At 36.1% G+C, this 12058-nt stretch overlaps 1 protein-coding gene across 1 annotated transcript; it reads left to right on the top strand.

Annotated features, from left to right (window-relative positions):
- The first annotated feature begins 4262 nt into the window (after positions 1 to 4262).
- On the top strand, positions 4263 to 11725 carry LOC138691067 (cuticle protein 65-like). Its single transcript, XM_069812745.1, has 2 exons — positions 4263 to 4411; positions 10786 to 11725. Exons 1-2 carry the CDS (start codon positions 4400 to 4402, stop codon positions 11269 to 11271), a joined length of 498 nt encoding a protein of 165 aa, XP_069668846.1. The 5' UTR covers positions 4263 to 4399; the 3' UTR covers positions 11272 to 11725.
- The last annotated feature ends 333 nt before the right edge of the window (positions 11726 to 12058 follow it).

The following is a 12058-nucleotide window of genomic DNA, read 5'->3' as shown; positions in this document are numbered from 1 at the left end:
AGGTGGCATATGATGATGGAGACTGGATTAATCTTGCTCAGGATAGGGACCAATGGCGGGCTTATGTGAGGGCGGCAATGAACCTCCGGGTTCCTTAAAAGCCAGTAATAAGTAAGTAAGTAAGTAAGTAAGTAATAATAATAATAATAATAATAATAATAATAATAATAATAATAATAGCATTAGTAATAGTAATATTACTAGCAGTATGGGTAGTAGTAATAGTAATGAATGTAATGCTGTATTCTCTAGAAAACAGCCGACTGTGCTCGCCGATCAGTCTTCGGTTATGGAGAATTCAGCCGGGAAATTATGTGCTCGAGCCCATGCAATTGAGAATTTATAGCCGATCGGTTGAAAAGTTTACTCGGTCGGTAGCGAGCGTCGAGATTGTTGCATTATAATTACTGTACATCACCTTTTAATGCATGAGACTCAAAACAGCCTACCTAAGAAAGTTACCATTCGTTTTTATTTCAGATAGCACGAAAAACAGAAAGTATTTGAACATTTAAAGAAGGAAACTTAATTTTTAAATAACACAATTATTTAAATGAAATAATGCTTTTTATTATCAATGGAGATATTCAGCATCCATCTTGTCGAACTCATCATATTAGTAAGTAATGAAAATGTTTAAGGTAGCTTAGTAAATATGTGACTACATAAAAAGAACAGAGATTTTGTGATGCGTCTCAAATGTCTTGAAAAGCAGCTATCGGTGCTGGATCCCGGACTCATTTCACCGGCATCATCACCTTCGTCTCTTTCAGACGCTAAATAACCTAAGATGTTAATAAAGCGTCGTAAAATAACCTACTAAAATAACAAAAATATTATTTTTATGCTTTTGCTATTTCAGATTTTATGAATTATAAATGCAGTATAAATATTAATATAGTAAATGTCTGTTATTGGGTTGAGAATTTTTGTCATCCAGTCTGCTTTCAAAAATACTGAAAGTCGGAATTCATAAAACAGTTATATTGCCGGTTTTTCTGTATGGTTGGGAAACTTGGACTCTCGTTTCGAGACAGGAACACAGGTTAAGGGTGCTCGAGAATAAGGTGCTTAGGAAAATATTTGGGATTAAGAGGGATGAAGTCATAGGAGCTTTTGGAGAGGCCGAGACGTAGATGGGAGGATAATATTAAAATGGATTTGAGAGAAGTGTGATATGATGGTAGAAACTGGATTAATCTTGCTGAGGATAGGGACCGATGGTGGGCTGATGTGAGGACGGTAGTGAACCTCTGGGTTCCTTAAAAGCTATTTGCGAGTAACTAAATAATTTACTGCGTATGCTTTCTCTGTTTCAAAGTTTGCTGTTTCTAAATTCTCTTTCTCGTCTTTTGCTATTTTTCCTTTTCTACTGGAACTGTATCTACTGTTTTAAGTTTGCTGTTTTTAGTTTTGGTGTCTCTACGTCTTTTATCTCTGCTTGTGTTGATTATAAGGAAAACAATGAAAAAGATATGAGCTCCAAATAGAAATAACAATGTATTCTTTCCCTATGCTGTTCATACCTTTCTGCTTATGGACATGCTATCCATTTTCGGCAATGCACAATCATAGATGTTTTCCACACCCAGTCAAAGACGCTGAAACGTCCTAGGAGTGACTTTAGCACAAGCGGTAAAAATTTCATCGGGACATTAATGTGTTATATTTTCTACTGAATTCAGATATGTAAAATCAAACTTTATCATTGATTTTGTCACCAAATGTTACACTGGTCAAACGATCTATTTTCGATCTGAAATTTCAAAGTTGTATCCGGTATGGCGACTTTTAAGATGACGTAGTATTACAGTTAATATTTCTGTAATTGATTCTTTTATGTTATAATAAACTCTAAAATCTGCATTTATGTAACATACAGTATCAGACATAATAAAATGTGGTTCCAGAATTTCAATTCGCCCTGTGTAAGCAGCTGAAACGTTAGGCATTAACTCACCCAAAATAAGAAATGAGATTCTAAGACTGCCTTCCTTCTTGTTCCGAAGATTTTAATACTTGCTTAACTAATGACGTAACATTCATTTTCTTTGAGAAAAAGAAGCGATGTTTTCCCGTATGTTGCTTTTCAGTTGTTCCAAGATACCTATGCGAATTATTTTATATATTTTATATTTTAAAGTTTTCCGCAGAGAAGAGTCAGTGAGTTGATGGTCTCACATTCCTACTGATAATTTCATCTTCGAACACTGTATAAAGTTTGTTCACAGAATAGTCTGCTGTTCTGCTGTATGTGCTATCATAGAAGCCTGTTGAAAGGAAGCAAAAAGACTCACCATCTCCATCTGGAACAAGAAGACAGAGAGTTTCAGGCTCTCTTTTCTTAATGTAGGTGAGTAAAGTATACTTTAACTGCTTATAATTAATAATATTTTTGATTAATAGTTTGTGTGGCTTGTTGAATCGCCGGTACTGTTCCCTCTCCATAATCAGCGTGTGTGAGCGCGCCCGCCGATTGCAGAAGATGCCGCTTTGCGGCCGGGAAATAAATTACTCAATCGGTACAAAATATGTAATTCTTAGAAAATAAGTAATGCTATACACTTTTATATATTACGCGTAGGCTAAAGATACCATATCTATATTTAAAAGTTTACATGTGTCAAAAAGTCAAACTGTATACAATTTTATGTAGAGTTATAAAAATATGTAATTATTTTCAAACAAATAATTGTATACCAAGGAAACCAACCATAGGTTACTAGAAAACATTCAAAATAAATTTCTAAAGTGGTTATATTATAGATTTTATAATAATTATCCTACTTTTAAGAGTTATGCTACAATGCTTCAATATTTACATTTTACTGCTTTGCAAATTACACGAAATTTTCAATCTTTAAACTTTCTTTATAAAATTATTAACAATAAGTTGGACTATGTTGGTTTATTTTATTATATAATATTATATGAACCTAAGCTTAATATAAAATTTTTGAAATTTATTTTTTATATCAAGGCCAAATACCGAATCGCACAAATTTCCCCAGTTTTCCAAATGTTACAATTATACAATAAATTACATCCTCATCCTAATGTTGGCATTTTCAATATGAATTTCTCTAAATACAGAATTACTTGTTATCATATTTTACAAAATATTGTTGTTAGTTAATTTGAAGCTACTTTCACACTTTATTTTCAATTTCTCTTTTTTCTATTTTGTTTCAGTTTTCAATAAGAGTATGTTTCCTTTTCGTTTTTTATGTTTTATAAATTACTTTGTCAGTCTTGAACATTGTAATTGGGCTTTGCCTGTTATGTTCAATAATAAATAAATAAATATATATATTAATAGATAAGTAGATAGATAAATAAATAAATAAATAGATAGATAAATAAGAAAATAAGTAAATAAATAAATAAATAAACAAATACATAAGTAAATAAATAATTTATTAAATAAATAAATAAACCAATCAATTGATCAATCAATCCAATAAATAAATAAATAAATAAATAAATGAGGCAGTAATAGTATTTGATGTTTGATTTCATATTACACTTCGATATAGACTCTAGTAAACCAAGACGATCAAGTCTTAGAAATTTACAGGTGTTAGAAGTCGAAAATGTATGCAATTTATGTATAGTTGTACAAAATGAGTAGCGTAAGTCTTGAAAAATGTGTAATAATATAAAGATTATATTTTTAACTCATTAAAGCTAAATCCCTCATAAGATTAAATTCCTAATAAGATAAGCTTGATATCTGTACATTTTTTAATGAGAAGAAATTTTTTATTATGTAGGAGTCTTGGCTGTAATAGTTGTACCAGTAATGAATCACTATATAGCTGAACGTCCCGTACGCATTGCCCTTAAAATCGTCGTCGAAGAACTTAAGGTTCTGAACAAAATTCTAAGCGAGTGCAATATTCAGCAAGCCACACACACGTGCAGGAAATAGGATTATTCCGGCAATAGCCTGGAAAGGATACTTGTTCCCCAAGGGCTGATAATTGAATGGCGACAGTAAATCACAGGGCACCGCGGACCGAGTGCGTGGCCTTCCCGCCACGGAGCGCGGTAAAGAATGAGAAACTCTCTCTGTAAAAACTATTTCCACATAAAGAAGTGCAACCTGTTTATGGTAAGTTGACCATGTCCCCCCTTTCACTCTCCGTAACTCAACTCTTTAGTCCGAATATGAGACTCAGAAGGTTAACAGTGGGTGTGACGATCTCCTCGTATAATTTGACACTCACAAGGGAGGTGGGGTTGTTCTCCAACTCCTGAGGGGGGAGAAAAATATAGCCGCATATTTGTAAAAGTTTTGTCGGTTGAGTATAAATACGAGAAGTTAATCCATAGACAGCAATCAGTTCACTTCAGTTCTTCACTGCAGACAGAACAAAACTCACCAAACTACATCAACATGAAGGTTTTGGTGAGTGTCACATTACGAAACATACGGCAGATTTCTAAAAATAGAATACTATTGCTATAGTCTTAAAATTTGCAGTTACTCTAGCGAAACTTACATTTTAGAATATCTCAAATTTCCTTAAGATTGTATTATCAGTACTTCTATCATTTGAAAACAAGAAAATAATTTATAATCGTTTAAATATGTTTAAACGCTAAGACTTATTTTAATTAAAAAAACAGCAGAATATCTCAAATCATCGTTATATAAGAAATATTTTAATGTTTACTTGTATCTACATATTTCACTGGGGTCTACTTCTTACATGAAAATTAAAGTAAACGAAAAAGATATTTGTTCGGAATATTTTACTAATTTCAGCAATTCTGTCCTGAGAGAATCAAATAACGTTTTATAAATTTTCAAGTAAACATTATAGTACTTGATATACACACTAGCTAGGTTAATTGTCTCACAGATGCATACCCTGGGTAATTTGAACAAAATTCGTTCATTCTTTCACAACCCAACACTGAGCATAATAAGATACAAACAAGAAACGACAAGAGAGACAAAATATATAAGGACGTTAAATTGCGTTTTTTTTGGTAAAAATTTTGACATAGACTGTTTTGTAATCATAACAAAATATTTTATAATGCATCACCATTACAATTTTTCTAAAAAAAAATCTCTGAAAAAAATGTAAACTTAGTACTATATTTCCTGTGTTAGATTAAATTGGAATATACAAAATAAAATATAACACTCCACCGCTGTGGAGTAACGGTTAGCCTGCCTGACTGTGAAACGAGCGGACCCGGCTTCAAATTCTGGTTGGGACAAGTTACGTAGTTGAGGTTTTTTTCCTGGGATTTCCCTCAACCCATTAAGAGCAACTGCTGGGTAACTTTCGGAGCTGGACCCTGGGCTTATTTCGCTGCCCTTCATCTCACTCTGACGCTAGATAAGCATAGCAGTTGATAAAGCGTCGTAAAATAATTAAAAATTTGTAACACATATTCGTTACTGATCGACTTTCTACGCCAGAATATCGAGTTCACAGCTCAGTAATCTGAAGTGGAATTTGTAGTTGACAAGCTGTGTCTTGTTACATTTTTCTTGGAATATTCTGGTTTCTCTATCTACTGTTACCCTTATCTAGTGAGGAAGTGTCAAGCCTTTCCAGTAAAGACAAGGATACATCTTGCAAGTAACAGAAGTATAATGTTTGACCAGCAACAGGATCTGGAAAGAATTATAGAACTATATAACTCCAAATATATTCCAAATTTTCGCTCAAAAATTTTCCTCCTCTGAATTTCGAATCGATATTTTTAAACTTTTCAAATAATTATTTTCATGGTTTCATAATATTATTAAACTCAGATTTGTAGATAGTAAATTTTGCTCTAGGTCTAGCCTATGTAATTCTGATTTCAGGCTAAATAACTCATTTTTTTGTATAATGCTTTTATCAAAATTTGGAATCTAGATAAAATTTAATGACTGCACGAACAATATAATTGTCATAACAAATTATTTTAATTGAGATAAAAAATAAGCGTATCACAGTCTCTTTCATATTGGCGCTTAGTGGATGAATCGAAGTAATATAAAATACATCTGACTCTGAATTATGGCTTGGAAGACTAAAACAAATAATTACTACAACAATTCAGTTCAATAAAACAGTGATAGTAATAACAGGGCGGAGCGAGGAAATGGGCGTGTATTATTTCAATCGAAACTTTCAACTTGAGGTCTTAAGATCAACCACGAAAACGACATCCGTGATAGTTAACAACGGTAACAGGAATGTCTTATATTGTGCAATATCCCTTTAACAACGCTTTAAAATGTTCTTTCATCACAGTGAGAAAAACGCTTCGTTATAAATTTTAAAACAGGTTCAAAATTTCCATGTACAGTACATCCCTAAAAGATAGTAAATTTACAATTTTATAGGCTATCCATATATAATTAAAATATAGCAAATTCACAATTTTGTATCCATACACAGTATATCCTTAAATGATAGTTAATTCGCCCTAGAAAAGTACGAATATTTTGATTTTTAGTCATTATCAGGCTACTCGCTAACATAGAAGTTTCTATAGTAAAGGTGTCGTGAGTTACTACCGCTGAGTGTTCATAGAAACTTGCTTTGCGGTGCTACAGCGTTTCCGCTTATTGCGCGTGTGCAAAACAAAGCAATTCACGGTCATGACTGACTGTTCGAGGACACGGCGCACACTTTCACCTACATTTTCTTTATCGGTGACGAAATTTTACATAATCAGTCACGATTTTCGTCTTCCTGACGTCACGAAGTTACTTTGATTTTGCAAGAATCGTTAACAACGACAGATAAACATCTCGCTACATTTGCATTACCGCTCTAAACACCAGAACTGTCGACCTCCCGACATGGGGCACGCAGCGATGCAATTAAATCCAGGCTACAGCTTTCTTGCGTACGATCACAGATGGCAGGACGAGTCCAACGACTGATACCCTATCGGTAATTCAGTAAGAAATTTTTTTTATTTTATTGGGTTATTTTACGACGCTCTATCAACATCTCACGTTATTTACCGTCTGAAAGAAATGAAGGTGATAATGCCGGTGAAATGAGTCCGGGGTCCAGCACCGAAAGTTACCCAGCATTTGCTCGTATTGGGTTGAGGGAAAACCCCGGAAAAAACCTCAACCAGATAACTTGCCCCGACCGGGACTCGAACCCGGGCCACCTGGTTTCGCAACCAGACGCGCTGACCGTTACTCCATAGGTGTGGACTCAGTAAGAAATTTCAAATAGTACAAAACTATTCAAAGTAGCTTATATAGTATTATCTTGTGTGTTGTTTTGGGTTTTAAACCATATGGTATACGTATAAACATCAAACGATTTGGATATAATATGTATAACTCTATCATCAGGGAGGAAATGTTGTGAAAGGAAATTGTTGTTGTTGTTTAGTCAACTGTCCGAAGACAGGTCTGAACCTCACAAGTGATACCAAGAAGGCACCACTCATGAGGCAACTAGGCCAGGAGATAATGGGGTAGTGTGGCAAGTTTCTTTCCCCCTCCATTGCATACATTGCCGACTAGCTACATATTATACTAGTCAGACTTCAGATGCATACAAGAGAGGAAATTACTATCTGTTATTTATCCTGAGAATAGCTCTTGGCAAAGAATTCAAAATATAGGCTCGCCTTTAGCTGCGTTCTCTGATAATAAAGCAAAAACGGAAAACAAAAGCTGTTGCACAACCAATAAAAGTATATTAGATTATTATGTTGCGATAATAGAACAGTTGTTAAATGGAAATAATACTAATTTCGAAGCATTCGAAGAAATGTCTTCAAAACTACCTTTCTTAATATGAGAAAAGCATTGACGGATTATTCTAAAAACTTCAAGACTTCTTCAATTGCTAGTGATGTATATAAAAAACAGAGATCGCTTAAAAGACTGGAACTGTAATTGCATTCAATCCCAGCGCATTGGACTTCTAAGCCAAGAGGCCCGGGTTCAAGTCCCGGTTGATACATATTGAAGTTATAACTTGTGTGGTGAAGTCCGTGGTCCGGGCAACACAGAGGTTTTCTCCGGGTACTCCGGTTCCCCTATGACAGTCAAACAATTGTCCATCATCTCATTATTCATTATTATTTATGAATGTAAACATAAACACACTGCATGTGGTGCACTCTGGATAGTCTCTGACTAACTAAGTGGTCTATTCCTCTCAGCACTAGCGATATATATGAGCCATGCTTGTAAACTCGGAGCAAATAACAGCAAGTTAAGGGCTCTTTCATTACAAAACAATATATATATATATATATATATATATATATATATATATATATATATATATATGCTGAATATATGTATTTAGGCGCATAAAAGATTAAAAGATTATCTATTCTACATGATGAAGTCAATCACAACTACTATTTTGCAATTGGAAACGGCTCCCAAAGTTTTGAATATCCTTAACATTATTTTGTTAATGTACCCTTCACTAGCAATTGAATAAGCCCAAGTTAGCTATACCTCTTCTGCCCAATATTACTTTGCCTAAGATTTAGCCTCTTGAATATGCAATAATTGTGGGATTAATATCCTTCCGGGTTTGACCACTGACTCATTCTTCCGACATTTTCCAAACTGACATAAAACGATCTGAAGTGATGTGAGATCAGTACAACGTCAAGATTCCAAGATAATGCAGAATACCACACTGATAACTGCCAGATTTTCATTATCTAAGCGGAAATCGAACTCTAGACTGTAATTTACACCCAACGTAAAAGCTGAGTTTCTTCCGCGATATCGGACTGGAAATTAAGACTTCCTGTATTGCTACATTAATTGTCTTTTTTGCGGTGTAAAGTCATAAAAAATTCCTTTCGTACGTTTGTAAAATATTTCTCTACAGTTGTTTCAAATGCATAAAATATTTTAATAATAATGTAACAGTTACAAAGTAATCAAAACACTCCTCTAAACTCTCCTTTGAACTCATTTTTTTCACTACAAATCTAGAATAATGCGCAAGGAACTGAATTGCGATCTCTTTGGTGGGAAACTGTTACGACTTGTACTTGCATGAAAAGCGATGGAATTGAAGTTTATATTGTCTGTTCAGCTTTATGCAAGAAACAATTTAACTGAAAGCGTGTGTTGATTCTGAGAAACAATCTCCTGCAAAGAATCACAGTATTCGCTTGTAAAGTTGCTGACACTAATGAGTCAAACACGAACATCGTTAGTCGTGGCAGAAACCAGAACGGTGCGAACAAGAGAGTAAATTGTACTGCTGCTTAATTGTTAAGTCACCTGTGGTCATGTTGAAAGTTGAGGTATTCAGTATTACTTCACCAATTCTCAGAATGTAACTTTTTTCCGGTAACAAATACTGGTTACATTTCGGTGACCTTCATCGCAAGTAAGGAAGCAAAATAAGAAATGTTATTATTGCCCTAAAGCAATCAGTACATAATCCTTGGAAATGTATGTCGCTATGCATTATCGAGTAAAAGACTCCATTTTTTATTATTTTGGTCCACGGTAACATACTAATGTATTTTTGGTCCAGGGAAAATACTCGTCTTTCAGGAAAATACTCATTTTTTATTCACAGATTTATAATAACATTTTTAGTCCTGGGAAAAGACTCCAATTTAACGTAAAATATCCTAAAGATCACATGGAATTTCATCAGTTTAAAGTATGTGCTGTGAGGATAAACGAAGTTTTATGCATATATTTTTAAATCTGTAAATGTATGCCCAAACCAAATATAACCCAACACTATCAGAACATATCTCGAATGGAGGAATTTAAAGCACGTTATACCAATAACCGGAAATCTCCATAAGGGCAAATGCCTCCTGCAGTAATGTGGAGTGAGCTTGAAATCTACTTCACTTAGGAGCCAGTCCAAGAGATCTTAGTTACACTATACACTATACACTATACAAACTACTATACACTGTATCCCCTTAGACATACACTATAAGTCCACACCTGTGGAGTAACGGTCAGCGCGTCTGGCCGCGAAACTAGGTGGCCCAGGTTTGATTCCCGGTCGGGGCAAGTTACCTGGTTGAGGTTTTTTCCGGGGTTTTCCCTCAACCCAAGATGAGCAAATGCTGGGTATCTTTCGGTGCTGGACCCCGGACTCATTTCACCGGCATTATCACCTTCATCTCATTCAGACGCTAAATAACCTAAGCTGTTGATAAAGCGTCGTAAAATAACCTACTAAAATAAAATAAAAAAATACACTATACACACTGGTACACAGTTTACATAGTGTTCGTAATGGTTCTTTTCAGTCTTTTCCATCCTGCCTGTTTCTCGTTATCTTCATCCACTGCGCTCCCTTTTCTCTCCGGAAAGCATCCGACCACCTTCTCCTCGGACGACTCCTGCTCCTTTTACCTATACGCGGGTCCCACATGGTCGAGACATAGGTCCACCTGCTGCTGCAGTCCATCCTACTCACGTGTCTACTCCATTTCCATTTGAGTAGTGTCAGCATCATTGAATCCTCCTTCTTCTGATGTCGATGTTCCTTATCCTATCTTGCAGTCTCAGCTGTAGGATTTTCCTTTCCAGTTTCCTCTGGCACACAAGAAGGAGATTCTTCTGTTACTCTGTCGGGCACCAAACTTGGCATCCATATAACATTAAAGAGCTGTGAACATCATTTTCTAGACTTCAATGATTTTAGTAACATGAAATAGTGGTTAACAAAGACTAATGTCAGTAGGTTGTGTAAGGAATCAGAGAGGTTAAGTTTACAAATAGTCATAGCCTTAATGAGCTGCATTGATAGCAAATCATAACGCTGCATTTTCTCTTCCTTGCAGGCTTGCATTGTCATCGCTCTGGCCGTCAGCGCCTACGCTGAGGAGAAGAAGGAGAAGCGTGGTCTTGCCGGTCTTGGCTACGGCTATGGCGGTCTTGGCTACGGAGGTCTGGGCTACGGCTACGGACACGGCCTGGGCTACGCTGCCGCCCCCGTTGCTGCCGTCCACGCCGCTCCCGCTGTCGCCGCCGTAGCTGCCGCCCCCGTGTCCCACGTGTCTCAAGTCAGCTACTCCACCGCCCACGGACTGGGATATGCCGCCCCCGCTCTGGGATACGGCCACGGACTCGGCTACGCCGCCGCTCCCGCCGTCGTTGCCGCCCCCGCCGTCGCTAAGGTCGCCACCTACGCCGCCCCCGCTGTCTCATACGGACACGGTCTGGGATATGCCGGATACGGAGGATATGGAGGTTACGGATATGCCGCCCCCGCCTACGGCCTTGGCGGTCTCGGCTATGGCGGATACGGCTATGGATACCACCACTAAGATCATCCATTCCGCCACACATTCTCCACAGCGCATAAAATTCTCCTCAGTTCCTGAATTACCTTCCACTTCGTCACCGAACGCAAGATGAATTACATAAATCAACACGCTTTTTGCGATGTGTTTGCAGTTTAATTTCGTTTGGAAATGAAATGATCCAGGTGTGCATGACACCCAAACACAGAGCTGCCAGAACTGTTACGACATGTAATTCAACCTGTACGAGTGCCAGCAACCTCCCATCTGTTCTTCAAGATATAAAACTTCATTTGCATAACTACTCGCGCTCAAACACCAAAACAAAACAAGTTTACCCTTCCTGTCCCGGAGCGAAGCCTCCGATACTTCAAGTCAATGTAATGTGCAATACTTTAATTTATTTTGTAAGACTTTTTTCCTTCATGTTTTCTCTGAAAATTCATTTTTGTGAATAAATGTGTTCTGAAAGTAAAAACAGTGTTCTGATATTATTTGCAATCTTGCAATACTATACCACATCTTTTATCCTTTCACATTTCAGTTAATATCACTATACATACTTTATTACAAAACAACCTTCTGAAAAAAGCGAGGTAAACAAAAATACAATAGTAACGGGAATAATATCGGTAACTTAGGGTTTAAGTATACATACAATAAATGTTGAAAAAAAAACTAAATTAATATAAAATCAGAGATCAAAATAACATTTAAATGTTACTTCTAAAAATTATAATGTATGTTTCGAATATAAGCAAGAACCCCCAAATTACAATGATAACAATGCTTTTAATTTTATTAATGGGTA

Source organism: Periplaneta americana, chromosome 16, assembly GCF_040183065.1.
Source record: "Periplaneta americana isolate PAMFEO1 chromosome 16, P.americana_PAMFEO1_priV1, whole genome shotgun sequence".
Taxonomy (NCBI): domain Eukaryota; kingdom Metazoa; phylum Arthropoda; class Insecta; order Blattodea; family Blattidae; genus Periplaneta; species Periplaneta americana.
The sequence above is the reverse complement of the archived record's forward strand: the minus strand, read 5'-3'. Positions and strand labels throughout refer to the sequence as shown.